The sequence below is a fragment of the Cololabis saira genome, chromosome 8 (genome assembly GCF_033807715.1).
Source record: "Cololabis saira isolate AMF1-May2022 chromosome 8, fColSai1.1, whole genome shotgun sequence".
In the NCBI taxonomy this organism is placed as follows: Eukaryota; Metazoa; Chordata; class Actinopteri; order Beloniformes; family Belonidae; genus Cololabis; species Cololabis saira.
In genome coordinates this window covers 1788789-1810667 of record NC_084594.1, presented here as the reverse complement: position 1 = coordinate 1810667, position 21879 = coordinate 1788789, and the positions used below count along the sequence as shown (strand labels likewise).

The 21879-nt window shown below is 45.0% G+C and overlaps 1 protein-coding gene across 1 annotated transcript in view; it reads right to left on the bottom strand.

The window, feature by feature from the left end:
- Positions 1-21879, bottom strand: part of si:dkey-49n23.1 (semaphorin-3D) — an 89212-nt gene that overhangs the window by 56945 nt on the left and 10388 nt on the right. The window contains exon 2 of the mRNA XM_061726573.1: positions 8169-8369. Coding sequence (XP_061582557.1) covers positions 8169-8292 — 124 coding nt within the window. The 5' untranslated portion in view covers positions 8293-8369. The remainder of the gene's footprint in view (positions 1-8168; positions 8370-21879) is intronic.

The following is a 21879-nucleotide window of genomic DNA, read 5'->3' as shown; positions in this document are numbered from 1 at the left end:
GGTGACTTCCATTACAGAGTCGTGCAGTGCCACTGGAGAGCTCGTGTGAATCCGGATTTTCAGCTTTTTCAGAAGATTTACAAGAAGGAGAGAGAAAAGTTGCGCGAAGCAGCATTTGTTTTGAATTTGGATACAGGAAGAAGAAGTGGAAATGACGGGAATTGTGTCATGACGTTCTCCGTGCGTCGCTGGTTTGATCCAGATAAATGATTAATCACCATGTTTACAGGGATAACCCTGTTTGCTCACGCATGGAAACACATTATTACCAATGTTTCAGTAACCGGAATATTGGCCTGTGGCAGGGTGGAGGAGCTGCAGCCACTCAGGCTGATTAGGGCACAGGTGGGCCCAATCAGCCTCTCCACCCTGCCAGCCTTCATAAGGCATAGCTGCACAGCAGGTGAAGGTGAAGGTGCTTGTGCACGCGTGTGATTTGGGTAAATAAAAGGGTCTGCACGAAACTCTATGTCTCTCCATCCTGTCGGTCGGGCCCCCGTGGCACTCACACTGCTACATGACCTTAACCTGAATTTTGACTGCATGGAACCTAGTCAGTTGACATAATGAACCAACTCTCCATCCAGATGAAACGTTCGTGGTTCTTCTCAGCTCTTCAGGGCAGTCGTCATGGAAACATGACGACTGCCGACACCGACACCGACCAATCACAGCGCTGCTGCTGTCAGCTGGTTGGTGTTGTGACACTAAGAACTGATTCATGAAAGCATTAATCACACACACACACACACACACACACACACACACACACACACACACACACACACATGATCCATTTCAACACCGGCGGTCGATCCGACGTGTTTCTGGAACAAATGTGGGACATTTTTGTCTGAAGAGGTCGTTGATTGTGACAAAGTCAACAGACTTGTCTCTGCAGCTTCAGACACACACACACACACACACTCAGACACACACACACACACACACACACACACACACACACACACACACACACACACACACATACACACACACACACATACACACACACACACACACAGACACATATATATACACACACACACACACACACACACACACACACACACACACACACACACATACACACACACACACACACAGACACATATATATACACACACACACACACACACACACACACACACACACACACACACACACACATACACACACACACACACACAGACACATATATATACACACACACACACACTCAGACACACACACACACACACACACACACACACACACACACACACACACACATACACACACACACACACACAGACACATATATATACACACACACACACACACACACACACACACACACACACACACACACACACATACACACACACACACACACACAGACACATATATATACACACACACACACACACACACACACACACACACACACACACACACACACACACACACATACACACACACACACACACACAGACACATATATATACACACACACACACACACATACACACACACACACACACAGACACATATATATACACACACACACACACACACACACACACACACACACACACACACACATACACATATATATACACACACACACACACACACACACACACACACACACACACAGACACATATATATACACACACACACACACACACACACACACACACACACACACACACACACACACACATACACACACACACACACACAGACACATATATATACACACACACACACACACACACACACACACACACACACACACACACACACACACACACATACACACACACACACACACAGACACATATATATACACACACACACACACTCAGACACACACACACACACACACACACACACACACACACACACACACACACATACACACACACACACACACAGACACATATATATACACACACACACACACACACACACACACACACACACACACACACACACACATACACACACACACACACACACAGACACATATATATACACACACACACACACACACACACACACACACACACACACACACACACACACACATACACACACACACACACACACAGACACATATATATACACACACACACACACACATACACACACACACACACACAGACACATATATATACACACACACACACACACACACACACACACACACACACACACACACATACACACACACACACACACACAGACACATATATATACACACACACACACACACACACACACACACACACACACACACACACACACACACACACACACACACACACACACACACACACACACACACACCCCAGGCCTGTGGTTCTCATTAACGTCGCCCGAGCCGCTCTGCTTCGTCTCAGGTAGCTGACAGCGCCGCTAGCTGACAGCGCCGCTAACCTCAGCTAACCCCCCCTCTTCTTCACTTCTTCACTTCTTCACTTCTTCACCTTCCTCAGAAAACTAATCTCCATTTTCCTCCTCCACTTCCTTCCCTGCGCTTCCTTTTCTCCTAAATCTACTAATGATGGTCACGCCGGGGTCAAAGGTCAAGGTTCAGAGCCTGACACTGAGGCTGCACACACACACACACACACACACACACACACACACACACACACACACACACACACACACACACACACACACACACACACACACGGGTCACATTCCCGGCCCGGTATCAGCTCTGACAGAAGCCGCTACGTCAGGATCTGCTAACGCCGGAGCGCCGCGGCGGCGTGCTAGCAGCTGTCACAACAACACTGGGCGTGTGCAGAGATAACAGAGGGTGTGTGTGTGTGTGTGTGTGTGTGTGTGTGTGTGTGTGTGTGTGTGTGTGTGTGTGTGTGTGTGTGTGTGTCGCAGGTCAGCTTGGGTTGGAAATCTTCCACACGAGTCAAAACTCCTCCGGAAACGCCTCGTTTTAAAAAAACGAAGCGTTTCAACAGCAATGAAAATATCACATGAGACTTATTTCTTATCCATCCATATAATTCTATTTTATGGCAATGCACTTTTTGATTTTATTTGTATTCTTATTTTTATTCTTGTTTTTATTTTTATTCTTATTTTTATTCTTATATTTATTTTTGTTTTTATTTTTATTCTTATTTTTATTTTATTTTTGTTTTTATTTTTATTATTATTTTTGTTTCATTTTTATTTTTATTTTTATGTTTATTTTTGTTTATTTTTATGTTTATTTTTATTTTTGTTTTTATTTTTATTTTTGATTTTATTTTTGCTTTAATTTTAATATTTATCTTTATTTTCAATTTTTTATCTTTGTATCTTTATATAGGTGATTGGTTTGTCTATGAAAGTGCTGAGTGAGATGGAGATTTCCCAGAGGGGTTCTCCCAAAGGAATAATAAAGTCTGAACCTGAATTGAAAGTATTTCCATGCAGCTGGAACGTTTCTGAGCGGCGTTTCTGACTCATCACCTCCAACAATTTGGCTTCTGGTTTATTTCATTTGGTTTAATATTAGTTTACGTCAGTTTTTAACGTTTAACAGTGAAGAAAAGCCTTGTTTACAACTTCTAAAGTCCCCAGACGTCACCTCGACCCCCAGAGACGGGATTTCTCTGCTCAGACAAAGACTGATCCGGTTTTACTGAGAGGGAAGAAGATAAACTTTACTGCTGCCTCAAGTTTCCACTGAAACGATGCAGATTTTTCTTATTTTTATTTTTATTTTTATACTTATTCTTATTTTTACTTTTGTTTTTATTTTTATTCTTTTTTTATTCGTATTCTTATTCTTATTCTTATTTTTATTCTTATTCTTATTTTTGTTTTTATTTTAATTTTTGATTATATTTTTATTCTTATTTTTATTCTTATTTTTTATTTTTATTTTTATTCTTATTTTTATTTTTTTTATTTTTTGTATTCTTATTTTTATTTTTATTCTTATTTTTATCCTTATTCTTATTTAAATTTAAATTTTTGTTTGTATTTTTATTCTTATTTTTATTTATTTATTTATTATTTTATCCCCGCCCGGGTCGGGTTCAGGAGGAGGTCCTGATGGCCCGGGTTTCTGTTTGTACACGTCTCACGTGGTGATGAATAAAGGTCGTACATGTGCGGCTCAACGGCTCCGTGGCAGCCGTGTTTGTTTACTGGAGTTTCCTCTGTTAAAGTTAATAGTTTGTTCTGTCCTGCAGCTACAAGCTCGTTAGCTCAGTCCCTCGTTAACATCGTTAACATCGTTAACATCCTCCTTTACTGCTGAGAGAAACCGCAGAGCTGCTACTGTAACACACACACACACGCACACACGCACACGCTCACGCGCACGCGCACACGCACACGCACACGCACACACACACACACACACACACACACACACACACACAGACACACACACTCAATGCAATTTATTTCATATATTGAACATATGTGCTAAAAAATTGTTGTTCACAACAATTAATGAGCTTTTTTCTGAAAAAATCCACTGGCTTGTCTTTATGCTAAGGATGTGTTGTCTCCAAGTGACTTTTTAACTTGGTCGGCTTCAAACTGTCACTGGCTAATATTATTACATTATTATAATAACACACGACACACTGTGGTCTCTCCTCATCATCCGTCGTTGTACTGGTGAAACCAAAGGCAAGATATGCCTCGTCATATTTCTTTCCTTTGGTATTTGACACATTCTGTGAAGATTCATCCTTTACTTTTACTGGCCGAGAGTCCTGTCACAAATGTATCCATTGTTTCGCTAGCGGTGCTGAAGTTGTGTAGTTGTGCAGTGGGTATTACTTCATGGCATTCCCCTTCTCTCTTCCTCCTATTTCCTGTCTCTCTCTCACTGCGCATATGTATTAAAGGCAAAATCCTAAAGAAATAAATGATCTTTAAAAAAAATAAATAAAAAAAATGAATCTACCTTCCAACGTCGCCGCGCCCCCCCCAGTTTGGGAACCACTGCCCTATGCGATGGTGTATCTCGGCATCAATGACAGTTCTTGTGGAAGAAGAAGACTGCCAAGGTAGACAAATTGATCTACATTTTCCAAGATTTTGTCTCCCACATAGATTGTGGGGGGTTGGGGGTGTCAGGAGCTGGTTGGTACAGGATCTGAGTTTTCTTGATGTAGATATCAAGTCCCAGGAGTTGGTATGCTCTGGTAAAAGCATCTAGGATGTTCTGGAGGTCAGGCTCAGGCCCCGTTTACACGGAGCAAAAACTGTGGTGTTTTCATGCGTTTTGGCCATTCGTTTACACGAAAACGAAGCTCAAAGTCTCCAAAAACCATCATTCCTGAAAACTCCAGCCAAAGTGGAGGTTTGCTTGTAAACAGAGGGAAACTGACATTTATTCTTCAGAACGTCACATTATGAGACAGAAACGTCACCAGCATCATGAGTGACACCTGTGGTTACAATTAGTTTGTAACCGTCAATATTTTCTTGTATTTTACCTGTTTTATATTCTAAAGTCACACTTAAAAGTAACTCCACTTCTCAGAATCAGAAAAAGCTTCAGAATCAGAAAAAGCTTTATTGCCAAGTCAGACATAAATCAGACGACAGAATTTGACCGATGGCACCATTAATACGGACGCCATTTTTAGAGGAAGGATGACACTGGGATGGAGGGGGGAGGGAAAAAAAAGGATCTTCACACTGTGTATTAATACCTAGTGTCAAGGTACAAAAAATCACCTCAGCCCAGAAAAGCAACATACACACAACGAAACAACATCATAGCTTGTGGGTATGGGGGGTGGGCAAGTCGGGGGGGGGGGGTGGATCCCAGCACAGTTCATCCACGTGAGGGCCGCGGCAGCGTGGCGCTCGAACCCGACGTCCGTGTCAGGGGGGCTGATAAGAGGGGAGCCAGGGAAGGCATTGAAGATGGGGGGGGCGGGGGTGGTTATCAGTGAGTGTGTGTGTGTGTGCGGTGGTGTGTGCGATTAGTCCGTCCATGAACCCCCGCCCAGAGCTGCTCTCAGCCAATGTCCTTGATGTTATGAGGTGGCTCGTACAGTTCTGAGACAGGGATCCACAGGTGTTCGTGGGAGAGGGGAGGGTTAGTGGGGGCAGAGTCACCATGTTTACATTCCACCAGAAAGATTGTGACCATGTGCGATCGGCCTAAGACCGCTCTGTCAAGGGCAGATTATAGAATCAGCAATTATTTTGAAAACAGGCAGCCTCCGTAATTTTCCGTCTGCCTTCAGTCTCTGGTTCATCAGCGGCGACTCCAATCAGACGAATTGTGATCAATTCCGGCCAAGCTGAGCTCCCAACTTCTCCAGGTTGTTATCAATCTTGTTAATGAGCTCGAAGACTTCGAGAATCACATCCAGCCTGCGGCCCTGATCCCCAAACGTAAAAGTCAGAGCGTTGATCGCTTTGCTTGATCCTTCTGCCACGTCCGGCAGCTTTGAAAGAGCCGAGACGGCTGCCGATGACTTACGCGTTTGTCGATACATCAGGAAACCCCCACCTCCAATCATGAGGATAATCCTGCTATCATAAATCCAAATATGAAGGCAACTTCGACGTCCTCGACGGACAGAATTGCCATACACAAAGGCTTCCAATATTTGTACGAATCCATTGTATATCCAGCAAAAAAAGTCCCATCCGGGCAAGAGGGCTCCTTTACCCCCTGTCTTCTTGTTGCAAAAATTTGGTCAATTGTGCTAAGAGACCAGTTGATCAATTCCATAATTGTAAATTTTGGAGGAGTGAAAAGAAGAGAACTCTGAAGACGAGACAAGCAAAAGCAGGGAAGGTTGATAAGGAGAGGAGCAGAAAAAGCGTCCGCCTTCGCTGAGAGCCGGAAGAAAGACTCTGGTTCATCTTGGAAGTAACTGGAAGTTACTCGTGTCATTTGTTGATGTTTTTTTCCAGGATTCTGATTGGCTAGCATGACTTTATCTTCTCGTTACACTGCTCCCTGTAGGTTTAGCTGCTCATAGCACCTTAACAGCTATTTATGCAGGTTCCTGGAAATGATGGTATTTTTCAAAACGTAGAGGGGGAGAAGTGTTCTCACGTTCCAGGCAGCAAAGTTCATTGTTTTTGTTTCTCTTTTCTGTTTTCGGCCGCTATGAGGTGAGCCAACTGGACGCGGTATTCCAGTCAGGTTATGGGAGGCAGGCTATTTTTAGGGCACCTTTTCCAGCCCCTTCCCCGTGTGGGGTGAGCAGAGTGGATCCTTGATAGGGCTGCTCAGACATGGGTACCACTGCCAAAATGCTCTCTCTGCCTCGGTCCGAGAGCAAGGCGACTGAGTCAGGCACCCACCGCCTATGTGCCAGTGCAAGGCTAGGAGCTCCCAGACTTCACTGTCCTGCTCCCGTTACCATTTCCTGATCGCCATAGGACTTGAGGCGGGGGGGTATGTTGGGTCCTTCAGGAGAACGCCTGTGCGTGGAATCTTTTTGAGTGGGGGGACTATGGCACAAGCAGCCACCACACTATCCTTGGCAAAGAGAAGGCCAGGGTCCAATGGCATGTAGACCAAGACAATTGGGGGCCAACCTTTGCTACAGCATTCTTCCGCCGTTGTGGCCGTTGTGGCCGTTGTGGAGCTTTTCTGCCACCGTCATTCACCTTTTTCACCGTTGAAATTCTTCTCCAGATCGCTCTTCGTCTGGAACCTCACCCTTGACCTTACCGCCATGGGTGACCCTTGACCTTACTGCCATGGGTGACCCTTGACCTCACCACCATGGGTGACCCTTGACCTTACTGCCATGGGTGACCCTTGACCTCCCTGCCATGGGTGACCCTTGACCTTACCGCCATGGGTGACCCTTGACCTTACCACCATGGGTGACCCTTGACCTTACCGCCATGGGTGACCCTTGACCGTACCACCATGTGTGACCCTTGACCTTACCGCCATGGGTGACCCTTGACCTTACCGCGGTGGGTGACCCTACCAGGAGCTTAAAGCTCCAGATGGCATCGCTCTCAGATTCATCGGAAAACACACACATATACACACTCAGATACACACACCCAGGGCCAGATCCCGGACTAAACCCCAAACCAGACCTCAAACCAGAGCCCAGAAAAGACCCAGGACCAGACCCAGAACCAGACCCTGGTCCTGGGTCCTTAGATCTGGTGCTTAGAAGCAGAACCTGCTGGTGGAAGTATTTCCCACCTGAGTGCGAGAGCTGCAGCCGGGGTCCGGTCTGGGTCCAGGTCTGGGTCCAGGTCCCGGTCTGGGGCTGCAGCGAGGCCGGCGGGAGGAGACAGACCAGCAGCAGGACTGCAGCAAAGCACATCTTCAGGGCAAGGAGGGACTGGGGGACGAGTCCCACTGGTCTCCTGGTCCTGGTCCTGGTTCTGGTTCTGGACACAGCTGAGGAGGACAAACGTTCAGTTAGATATAAACCAGGACTAGTAAATCTGAAACAAGGACTAGTAGAACTGGAACCAAAGCTAGTAGCTACATGCTAACCGGCGCGGCATCAAACACGAGGACAAGATTCTGGAAGATGAGGTCCAATAACTCAAAAACCAAAACTACACGAGTCCAAAACAACCAGAGGACGGGTTTGTTTTCTGTGAATGCATCCCATGATCCTCTGCTCCGTTAGCACGCCGCTAGCCGGCTAGCCGGCCCGAGGACGCCTGGGTAAAGCCGTCGGCAAGAGCTGGGCGACCTCGGGAACCGGTTCAGTCGTCGGTTCTGGCGGCCGGGAACCTTCAGGATTCAGTTCCAGCTAAGAACCAGATTATTAGGGAGTTCATTAATGAATGAGTCAGATTTTTTCATTTTCACATCCGATGTGACAGAAGCCTCGAGGGAAGCCGGTTTAGCCGGACGCCATGTGTGTGTGTGTGTGTGTGTGTGTGTGTGTGTGTGTGTGTGTGTGTGTGTGTGTGTGTGTGTGTGTGTGTGTGTCATATGGAAACCCGGACATTAACAATAGCTTCTAAATAAACTTGTCGCCATGTTTCCTTCGTCTGCCGTCTGTCTGTTATAAACACACATAAACAAACCCACACACACACACACACACACACACACACACACATATAAACACACATTAACTGACACACACACACATATATAAACACACATTACTTGGTCCAGACCCGGTCCTGGTGGGACCTGGACTCGGTCCTGGTGGAACCTGGACTCGGTCCTGGTGGGACCTGGACTCGGGGGGGGCAGCAGCAGTCAGGTGGTCCATTTCCTCCTCCAGGGACCTAGAAATAGCCCGGTTCCTCCTGGTTCCTCCTGGTTCTGCTCGGCAGCCGTCTCTTTGTGCTGCGTTTCCCATGTTTGTGGAGGAAACGGTTGTTTGAATGAAACTCTGAAACTCTGAGACTGTGAACTTCCTACGGGGGAATAAATAGTTTTCCTGCCGTCGGAGAGGAAGACCAGGTCCAGGTCCAGGAGGAAGACCAGGTCCAGGAGGATCTGAGTCCTGGGTCGATTTTACCAAGTTCTGGTTTCCTGTTTGACCAGTTCTGGACTCGGTTCTTCCAGAACCTGGATCCTTTTATCTGCTGCTGGGTTTGGGACCACTTCCTGTCACATGACCTGTTTCAATTTTTCAATTCAATTCAATTCAATTTTATTTTTATAGCGTCTAATACAACAGATGTCTCTAGATGCTTTCCAGAGATCCAGAACATGAACATAAACATAAATATAATTATAAATATAATCCCCCAAGCAATTATTACATAAACAATGGCAGGTAAAAACTCCCATAGTGGGAGACTGACTCTAACACAGTGATTCTTAACCATAGGGCCGCGGCCCACACTTGGGCCGCGAGCGCCATCTAGTGGGCCGCCAAAAAAAATTCAGTTTTGTACGTGTGGGCCGCGAGGGCCGCGGGACTGCATAGCAACTCCCGACCAAATGAGGATAAGACACTCAGCTAGCTGTACGTGTAATAGTAAGATAAATGGTGTGTCTTTACAGAGAAAATCCTTCATTTTGCACAGAGTAGGTTTAGATCCGCCAGGATTAGGGATCGATTAATTGGGTCTGCGCCCAGAGCGAGCGAGCGCGGCGTGCTCATTTATCCCGACGTGTCCCCGCGGCCGGGGAGGTCGGCTGAGGCTGCCGCTCGGGCGGTGGGCTCCGTCGTTACTGCTGAAGGATGGTAGATGTAGATGCGTGGGCTGTCGTGTCTGCTGGACTGGACTGTTCGGGCTTTCGAAAAAGCATCGGAAAGTAACTGCTGCAGCGCGACCAGAGAGCTGCGGTGCGGGCTGTGCCCGTTGCAGCTGATCAGGCTCGGATGAAACCCGACACACTGAGTCCTGACAACTTATTAATGTAAATAACTTAAAGTAAAATCAAACTAAGTTTTGTCCTCGCTGTATTTTTAAATATGCAACCCGGAATGGACAGATTAATCCTGTTCAGTCTTCCCACTGGGACAAAACCAGTGTCTCATACGTTCAGAGACCGTGGCGTTCAAAGTGCGAAAGTGAAACGCCACTGAAACAAAACACAAAGTTTTTCATCAAACATATCCACTCAAGTCTGAACTGAAGTCACAGAAAAATAAGCTGACCATCTTAAAACATTCTGCCATGCATGTTTGGGTCCAGATACAGCTGTGAAGCAGCTTTCTCCACAGTGAACATAATTAAAACTAAATATCGTTTCAGGCTCATCAATGAGCACCTTTACATGCATATGAGAACCTGACACCATCCAGCCCAGATTTAAAGTTCTGACAGGAGAAGTTAGAGCTCAGTTCTCTCACTGAACAACAGAAAGTGAGGGCATAAGATTAGGCTATAAGAGGGGAAGAAAGAAAAACTGCAAAACTGTTAAATTGTTAAGATGTGTTTATATTAATTTAGTATAAAAATGTGTTGAGACAATTAATCTACTAATCTATTAATTTATTAATCTACTTTTATTTTTTTTAAAGATTTTTTCGGCACAGTCGCCTTTATTTAAAAGTTCAATGACAGGAAACAATCGGAAGGAGAGGGGGACTGACATGCAGTCCCCGGCCGGGATTCGAAACGGGGTCCACTGCGTATGTGGCATGCGCTCTAACCACTCGACCACCTGCGCACCCTAAAATCTACTTTATTTTTAAGAGAAAGAAATATGTTTAATTCAAGTTAAACATGTTAATTGGCAAATATGTACTTTTTTTAATATAACAGTCAGATGCAGATGTTGATACAACTATGAGGCTACTTGAATATACACACACACACACATATATATATATATATATATATATATATATATATATATATATATATATATATATATATATATATATATATATATATATATATATATATATATATATCTAAATGGACCTCTTAAAGTTTTAGTTGAATACCCCTGCTATACAGTGTTTATATTTAATGGGCCCCGGGCCACTCTGTACTGAAAAAATTGGGCCCCAAGGTCAGAAAGGTTAAGAACCCCTGCTCTAACACACTAGAGTTTACACTACCTAGAGATTTACCAACACCAGCTTGAGGTTTACTAAACACTAACTATAGGCTTTACTAAAATGAAATGGTGCCTGATAGCAGAACGCCCGCCCTCCAAATCTACATTTAGATACTCTAGGAACTACGAGTAAACCTGCACTCTGAGAACGGAGAGCTCTGCCAGGAACATAAGGCACTATCAGGTCTTGTAAATACTGCGGAGTTGAGCCGTTTTGGGCTTTATATGCAAGTAATAAAATTTTAAATTGGATTCTGAATTTTACAGGTAGCCAATGGAGCGACGCTAACACTGGAGAGACGTGGTCTCTCCTGCTAATTCCTGTCCGGTTCCAGACAGTCTTCATGTGTCTCTGGAAGACTCTGGTCTACAGAGGAGTCCAGGTCCATGTCCAGGTCCAGACCAGCATCCTCCTCTTCCTCCTCCTCCTCCTCTTCATCTTCTTCCTTCTCTTCCTCATCTTCATCTCCCGGGCCAGAACCGCTGGAAACCCCCAGAACCGGCTGCAGGTCCTGATGCCGGTAACCACGGCGACGCCCCGAGCAGTAAACCAGAAACATCCTCCAAACATCTGGATCACATCAGCGTTACCGGGTCTCTCACCGCGCCCTGGGCTTGTCATTGTAATTGTAATTTATTTATTTCAAATGGAATAGTACATAAAAATTAGTGTAGAAAAAGAAAAAAATAAGTAAAAGAGCCGAACAAAGCAAAGAGACAAGAGATAAAATAGATAAATAGAAACATGGAAGCAGATTCAATAGATCATGGAATCTGTCAGACGTTGGCACCAAAGATTTAAAGCTGCCCCCCCGACACACACACACACACACACACACACACACACACACACACACACACACACACACACACACACACACACACACACACACACTTCATAAATGTACACACACTTGTCTTGACAGGAACCACCCCATGGCCATATGTGAGAAGGTGTGGGGACTTTTACATGAAGAGTTTCCATTGAGTCATTAATGCAGGAGAATCTTCCCAGATGCAGTTTTGTGTTGGGGTTCACTACGGTACTACAGTACCTACTACGTATTGTTCACTACGGTACAGTACCTACTACGTACTGTTCACTACGGTACTACAGTACCTACACTACGGTACTACAGTACCTACACTACGTACTGTTCACTACGGTACAGTACCTACTACGTACTGTTCACTACGGTACAGTACCTACTGCGTACTGTTCACTACGGTACTACAGTACCTACTACGTATTGTTCACTACGGTACAGTACCTACTACGTACTGTTCACTACGGTACTACAGTACCTACACTACGGTACTACAGTACCTACACTACGTACTGTTCACTACGGTACAGTACCTACTACGTACTGTTCACTACGGTACAGTACCTACTACGTACTGTTCACTACGGTACAGTACCTACTACGTACTGTTCACTACGGTACTACAGTTCCTACACTATGTACTGTTCACTACGGTACAGTACCTACTAGGTACTGTTCACTACGGTACTACAGTACCTACTACGTACTGTTCACTACGGTACTACAGTACCTACTACGTACTGTTCACTACGGTACTACAGTACCTACTACGTACTGTTCACTACGGTACTACAGTACCTACTACGTACTGTTCACTACGGTACAGTACCTACTACGTACTGTTCCGTACTGTACCTACAGAAGAGAATCAGGGCCAGACGGAGTCTCTCCACCGGACCGGATTCAACAAACAAACCGAACCACAAACTGACCCAAAACTTGAAGAGATTCTGAAACCGGGTCCAGAACCTCCTGCTGGAGGTCCGGGGGAGAACAGGTGGAAACAATGAGAGACCGGCGTCAGCAGAACCGGCCCAGAGGAGGCCCGGCGGCAGCAGACAGTAAATCTCACAGCACCAACATTAATCCGACATCAAGGTTCTGGACCGACTCCAAGCCCGGTTCTGGTGCTGAAACAAAGAGAAGCCAGATGCCGGACCGCAGAGGTCCAGACCCGGTTCAGGTCTCTGTGGACCGGGCCAGTCCACCGGCAGCAGCAGAACCGGTCTAGAGGAGGCCCGGCAGCCGTGGATCCAGTTTGAAGATTTATCTTCTCATTACAAGCAAAAAAATCTTGTATACAAGACAAATAGAATAGAATATTTGTCTTATTTCTAGTTAAAATGCCTAATTTTTAGTCAAAAATCTCATTCCACTTAAAACAAGACTCATCACTAGAAAAAACAACTATTTTCACCTGTTTCGAGTAGATTTTCACTTGAAATAAGTAGAAAAATCTGCCTGTGGAACAAGATTTTTTTGCTTGTAATGAGAAGATAAATCTTGTTCCACTGGCAGATTTTTCTACTTATTTCAAGTGAAAATTTATTTGAAACAGGTAAAAATTGTCAAATAAGTTATTTTTCTGGTAATGACTCTTGTTTTAAGTGGAATGAGATTTTTTGTCTAAAAATTAGACATTTTAACGAGAAATAAGACAAATATTCCTGGTAAGATTGTGAGTTTTTGCAGCGTTCTGTTTTCAGGATCAGATGGACCAACGGAGGACGGAGGGAAAGTTCTGGTTCTGATGAAAACTCTGTCTGCTCAACTGACCGACTCTGATTCAGTGGTTCGGTCCCGGTTCCGGGTCCAGAACCGGGCTCCCGTGGGCCTCTGCGGGCCGGGTCGGTCCACTTATCTCATTACATGGAAATGAGAAACGGCTTTGAGAAGCTTTTCCAGGCCGAGGAGGAAACAACCTCACTGGAAACCGGGCCGTTAAGGTTCTGTTTACGCTTCAGATCCGTCCAGGATCCGGTTCTGGACTTCGTCCCCAGTTCTGGACTTCGTCCCCGGTTCTGGACAGCGTCCCCGGTTCTGGACAGCATCACTAGCCGATGTTATTGTACATAGTTCTCTTTCTGTGATTGATCTGCACTCTTCACCCTGTCTGGAGGAACCGGACTCCTCCCAGCGCCGGCCGGGTCCCAGGCCCGGTTACGACACCGGACCCTCCACCGGGAACCAGAACCACATTCTTGAATCCTGGACAGGTGTTCAATCAGAACCAGAGCCGGTTCTGTTGGACCTCACCGCAGCGTCTGAGTCTTACTTAGATCGCTGGTTTAATGTCTGACAATATTTTCACGGCCCGATCTAAAGCTGTAGCTGATAAAAACTAAATGAAATGACAAGATCTGCGTTAAAAACTGTGGTATTTTCTCTATAGTAATAATAACTAGAAAATTTCCTCGCAGAAATTTGGAGAGTGCCACGGGGGGCTGCTGCATATCTGTCTACATTATGATGAGATTCTTGATATATTTCAAACAATTAATTTTCAGCGATCAATCTATTGATTGGACGGTCAGACTCGTAACAGAGAACTCAAACAATCGCAACTCACAACTGGAAGGTTACAAAAATGTACTGTACTCCATTTATTCTAACTGCTGCCCATTTGTGTACATTGCTGCATTTTTCAGCAATAAAGGTCAAGGACTCAATACCGAGTCCGATGACACCACCCACGACTCTCTATGTCAAACCATTCAAAAGTTTACTTTAAGTTTATTTACTGAGGGGGGGGGGGGGGTATTTACTGTGGTATTTACTATGGGGGGTATTTACTGTGGGGTATTTACTGTGGGGGGGGGGTATTTACTGTGGGGTATTTACTGTGGTATTTACTATGGGGGGTATTTACTGTGGGGTATTTACTGTGGGGGGGGGGTATTTACTGTGGGGTATTTACTATGGTATTTACTATGGGGGGGTATTTACTGGGGGGGTATTACTGTGGTATTTACTGGGGGGTATTTACTGTGGTATTTACTGGGGGGTATATACTGTGGGGGGTATTTACTGGGGGGGTATTACTATTTACTGTGTATTTACTGTGTATTTACTGTTCCCCGAGAGCCCATCAGGCTGCAGGACTGGGGGTCGGCTATGGTCAAAGGTCAGGGGTCAGATTTGAGTCGTGAGAAAAACCCAGATTTTGGCTTCTGACAAGGTCTCAAATCACTCCAATTTGTGATCAAACCGTAGCTCGTAGCAGAAAAACAAAAACATCGTGAGAGACACAGAACCCGGCAGATTCTGACAATCTTTCTTTTTATTCAGATATTCCTTAAAATGAGTGAGTAAGCTCAGTGCGAAGACAGAGTGAGATTCTTTTGAAGAATCCCCCCCCTCCCCTCGTTTAAATGTTGTGCATACCCCCCCTGTCAAAGTCACATTTTATGAATCCCAACACCTATGTCTACATTCTGACAAAAAATGATTTGTCTCCTTTTTACGGTTTGGCCGTGAAGTCGAGTTACAAATAAAAATTCAGGTTATTTTTTTACTGTTTCTGCCACTCTAGCAACCGACACCCGCACTCTAGATGTGACGAAAAAGTGATTTCCAGTCCTCGCTTGTGTGCTCATATCTTGAAAAGTTTACATCTTAGGAAAAAACGGTTTGGGGTTTGGAGAGAGAACAGAAGTTTTTCCTCCGTTTTAAAGTTTCAATGACAGTTCTACGTGCAGGTATGAGAAAGCTAGGTGACTCAGAAAAAAGGTGAATTTTGGCATTTTTTTTACTTTTTCCCATCCACTTTGAATGGGTTTTTTTGGGAATAACTTTGGGAAAAATGGGAATTTCAACACCAAAAGTCATAGCACACTATTCCCGATCGAGCCGCACGTTTTGATATATGATTCGCCTGGGTTCTCCGAAATCTGTAGGAGGAGTAGCGAACTTAATTAATTTTATTCCTTAATAGCTCTTACTGTGTGTTTGCAGTGTATTTACATCCAAGGAATAAAAACATCGTGAACCATCAGTTTGAGAGTCAACCATCATCAGTCGGGGATGCTACAGAAATTATTTTTTCTTTCTTTGGTGGAAAAGGGGTATTTGAGTCAACAGGTAACTTTACATCAGAATCAACATTAGTTACATGTGGAGTTCCTCAAGGTTCCATCCTAAGACTCCTATTAAACATGTACATGTTTCCTCCAGCTCAGATAATAATAAGAATAGTTACCAAAACTACGCAGATGACGCACCACTCTACATCACAATGTCGGGGGTTTCGATGCCGGGGGTCTTTATCTGGCTGAGGGGGCGTCGCCCTCGTCTGAGTGACAGCTGGGGGGGAGGTCTTTATCTGGCTGAGGGGGCGTCGCCCTCGTCTGAGTGACAGCTGTCAGCAGGAACTAAACTGCTTTTCATTCAACACGACAGGAGAAGGGTGAGAGATGGACGGATGGGGGCGTGGGGGGGTCGGTGGGGGGGGTGAAGTTTAAGTTCCACATGCTTTTATAGCTTTGTCCCTGTCGGGGGGGGGGGGGGGGGCTGCTAGTGTCCCCCCCCCCCCCCCCCAGGGTTCCCACCACCAGTCAATAGCAGCTCCTTTCAGCGCCGTGTGTGGCAGCTAATGAGGGTCGGGGGGGTCGGTAGCTCCACGTCTTACTGCCCCCCCCCCCCCCCCGAGTCGTCACGGCTGATTTAAGACATTTAAGAACCAGAGGATCATAACAACATGTTAGCATGTAGCTTCTGTCTCCTGACCTCATCACTGTCTCCTGGTTCTGGTCCGTTATTATTATTATTATTATTATTATTATTATTATTATTATTATTATTATTATTATTATATATATACTGTATATACATATACTGTATATACATATATACATATATATATATACATATATATATATATATATATATATATATATATATATATATATATATATATATATATATATATATAGTATATATATAATATAATTATACTTCTGACTTTGAAATAAATTAAAATAAATAGCTAAAAAAGTGACTCTGATGTCTCGTATTAAGAAATCTAAAATATCTTAATATACAAAATATATATCATATGTATATTAATATTAAACTATCTAAAATTAACCAATTTTTTAGATTTACGGGGAACATTTTATGTATTTACACGTATCGTATCGAAACGGTATCGTCGATACCAGACCGAATTTTACTGGATATCGGATCGGAAAAGAAAACATTGGTATCGAACATCATGACCCGGCGTTAGTCCTCAGACCTCAGAGACCAGGTCCAGGTCTGCAGGTCCAGGTCTGCAGGTCCAGGTCTGCAGGTCCAGGTTCAGCCTTGATTGACAGGTGGACTAACGCAGCAGCGTTAGCTTGGGTCTCGGGGGGGCAGTTAGCGCTGATGGACGGCGTTTTAAGTAACTCCAGACCTCCCAGAATGCACCTTGTTGTGGTTAAACCGAGGCCGTTCATCACCAGACGAGTGATTCCCGCCTCACAAAGGAGAGAAGGAGAGACTCATTCATGCTTCCACCCACACACCTCCACCCCGTCACCACGGTAACGGTGGGCTCGTCCCCGAGCCGCCTCATTACGAGGCCTGAATGACTCGCGGACTCTTCCTTCGGGGCGTCTCCCCGCTTCATTTCAGCCGGGATGAAAAGAGAGAAAAGACGCGAGAAGAAAAAGGCTTTTCCTCTGTTCCTGTGGGGAACCAGAGAAGCAGAGACGAGGCCCGGCTGCTGAAAGGTTCCCGCTCCGCCGCGCTAAGGCCTCGCCGGTCGGCCGCCGGCGTCAGCAGGTGGTTCTTAGAGGCTTTAACTCTGAACGGCTGAACAACCGGGTCAGACTGAACCTGAGGAATTCCTGACGGAGGAAGAACCGGACAAACCCGCCGTTAGGTCGTCTGACTGCCGACTGTAAACAGGTTTCTTTCTTTAACGGCTCCTCGAGTCGCTCGTTTCCATTTCTCCACCTGAGCATCAGCAGAAATATAAACTGCACACAGACCCGACCCGACTCGGTTCTGTTCAGGTTTTTTTCAATATAATTGTTGATTCTATAACCTGACCTTGACAGAGCAGCCTGGCAGGCTGCTCCAGTCACAATCTCCCTGGTGGAATGAAAAACAAGATGCTCTGCCCCCACTAGCCCTCCCCTTCCCAGGACATCTGTGGACCTGGATCAGAACTGTACCGGGCCGTCTGATAACATCAAGGACATTGGCTGAGGAGCAGCTCTGGGGCAAAGTTCACAGACTTACTGCTCACACACACACACTTGTCTAACCACACCTCCCTCGTCTCAACGCCTTCCCGGCCCCCCCTCTCATCAGTCCCCCTAACACAGTCTCCGGGTTCGAGCGCCACCAAGCCGCGGCGATCACTCGGATCCCCCCATACCAACATGCAAGTCTTGTGATGTTGTTGTTGCTTTGTATGCTGAGGTGTTTTTTGCACCTTGACACTGCGAAGATGCGATATTTGTGAAGATGCCTTTTTTTCCTCCCCTATCCCAGTGTTACCCTTGGAAAACAGGCGCATAATAAACATCTGTGTCGCCGCCGGTGTATCCGAAGTCAAATACATTGTTTTTCTAAGATGTCAAATAAACCTGATTCTGATTCTGATCTTCATGGACGGGATTTCTGGGCGTTCCCAGGAACCGGAGGGAACCGGTGTGGGAACCGCAGGATTTCAGCTCTGCTGTTTGCAGATGATGTTGTCCGGTTGGCTTAATCAGACCGGGATGGACGGATGGATGATGGATGGACGGACGGCCGGACGGAATGATGGATGGATGGATGGATGGATGGATGGATGGATGGATGGATGGATGGATGGATGGATGGATGGATGGATGGATGGATGGATGGATGGATGATGGATGGATAATGGATGATGGATGGATGGATGGATGATGGATGGATGGACGGACGGAATGATGGATGGATGGATGGATGGATGGATGGATGATGGATGATGGATAATGGATGAGGGATAGATGATGGATGGATGGATGATGGATGGATGGATGGATGGATGATGGATGATGGATGGATGGATGGATGGATGAGGGATAGATGATGGATTGATGGATGATGGATGGACGGATGATGGATGGATGGATGGATGGATGGATGGATGGATGGATGGATGGATGGATGTTGGATGGATGTTGGATGGCTGAGCTTCACCTTCCAATATCCCTTTAACTTCAGAGCCAAAACATGTGGATTCATGTTTTACATCCGTCACTTATGGGGTTAATTTGTGGATATATTTTAGACTATTTTGCCTTTGAAAGGTGCAGCCTGTGTATCACTTTAAATTGGACTAGTGAGTGTCGTGCACACGTCGAAAACGATTGAACTCTCTTCACAAATTTTGACCAGGTTCCGTCATCTATAGATGTTTGGAGGGTTTTCTTCCCACGCAGTCCTGATTCTAGCCGAGGAAGGGGAGTCTAATTCTGAGAACAGCCCGAGATTCCGTGAGATTCCCCTTCTTTTTTGGGTTAAAAGATATCGTAAACACATTTCTTTTAGAAACATCCAGCAGGTTTTAAACATGTGTTTGAGGGGAAGGTGCGGAGCGTTTGAGGAACTCTGGGGACGTGAGAGTTGTGAAAGACGAACCTGAGGCTCGTTTCCTGCCCGTCTCTCTCTTCAAGTGCATGACATCATGTTTTATCCTTTTCCCAGAAACCCCCAGGGAGACGGAGACAGACTGTGTTTGAGCAGAAGGATGGAGAAGGAGTGATTATGGGATGGGGGGGTGAAGAGATAGTTTCCTCAGGACTTCCAGACCGGTTCCCACAACGCTGTTTGTTTGTCTTGACTCTCCGTTCCAGCCGTCCTCGTGGAAAAACAAGACGGTGCACTTGTCTCGGATGTGAGATTTGCCGGACCGTGGAGACTTTCCAGCACCTTTGAACTTTAGCTTATCCCTCATTTAAAGCCACCCTATGTAGTAGGGGTGTAACAATATACCGTGCCACGAAATTTGGCGATACAAAAACGCCACTATACGTGTCGTGGAGGTGACAAACTGTATCTGATATTGGGTTATTAATATTAATCTATTGTGTTGACTAGTAACGACCGCGCCTCGACCCGCGGACAAAAATCTTCCTCCGCTCAGAAGAAACTAGTCCCGTTTTGAGCTCTGAACTTGTACTTATGTAAGGCTGGTGTAGAGTTAAGCCTTACCTTATTAAATTAAACCTTTTTGGGGCCGTGAGTAGGATAAACACAGGGAAACTTCTGCTGAGTTCCAGTGTACTTTAATGTCCCTCAACAGTGTAGGATTTTAGAACATCAACACAGCACCTAGTGCCGTACTGTGGCGTATCACTCCGCCCAATCTAAAACAGACTAATCACTACAGATAAACTGACTAGTGTCATTATAGTCCCTGATTTACATCAGAATATAAAGAATATATTTATAAAATAATGAACCCTGAATTACCAAAATAACCTTAACAAAAATAAATCTCCTCTTTCACTTATAAGGTGAGCATGAATCAATCTGTTTTATGATGTAAAATTGTATGTATTTATTACTTTTATTTATTTATTTAATTTTAGTTGTTACATTTCTGGAAAAGAAAAAAGTGAGAGAAACTTTTCAGTTGGTGGCAAAATATTTGTACTTGTATGAAACTGAAGATCATAATACAAACCTGACATTTACTTTTAGTTCAGTTTGTGGAAAATGTTTGGCCTGGCTTTCTCTTTAAAACTTAAACAGTTATAAAGCATTACAAACTGTAACAATAGGGCAAACACACAGCATTGTTTAGTATTTTGTGTCTTTCAAATAAAAAACATTTTTTCCAGTCATATGTTCCTCATTCAAGGTTGTTAAAAAAATACTGCTATAATATCGTATCGTTATCGTGACCTCAATATCGTTACACACCTACTATGTAGTAACACCACTTACTAGAGAGAGACGGGTGACGGGAAGGTTCAGCATCTGGAGACTCAAAGATCTGCTTCTCTGGGGGGACAAGGTGGGATTATCTCTCCATCTCCACAGTTAAAGACACTCTATATAGTAATTATATTTATTACCACATGGGGGCAGCATGTCTTAAAAAGTTCCCGCTTCAGCAGAAATATGACGGATCCTGCAGCAAATATAAAATAAGATTGATTGCAGGTCCTCTACAGACCACTATGGTCCAGATCCAGACCTGCAGGTCCTCTACAGACCACTAGGGTCCAGATCCAGACCTGCAGGTCCTCTACAGACCACTAGGGTCCAGATCCAGACCTGCAGGTCCTCTACAGACCACTAGGGTCCAGATCCAGACCTGCAGGTCCTCTACAGACCACTAGGGTCCAGATCCAGACCTGCAGGTCCTCTACTGACCACTAGGGTCCAGATCCAGACCTGCAGGTCCTCTACAGACCACTAGGGTCCAGATCCAGACCTGCAGGTCCTCTACAGACCACTAGGGTCCAGATCCAGACCTGCAGGTTCTCTACTGACCACTAGGGACCTGCAGATTAAAGTGGTCTTGGTCTCTAAAGTCCGATGAGTTCTGGGTCGTCCAGGTCTTCTGATGCAGTATTTTAGTATTTTACAGTATTTTAGTATCTTAGTATTTTTGTATA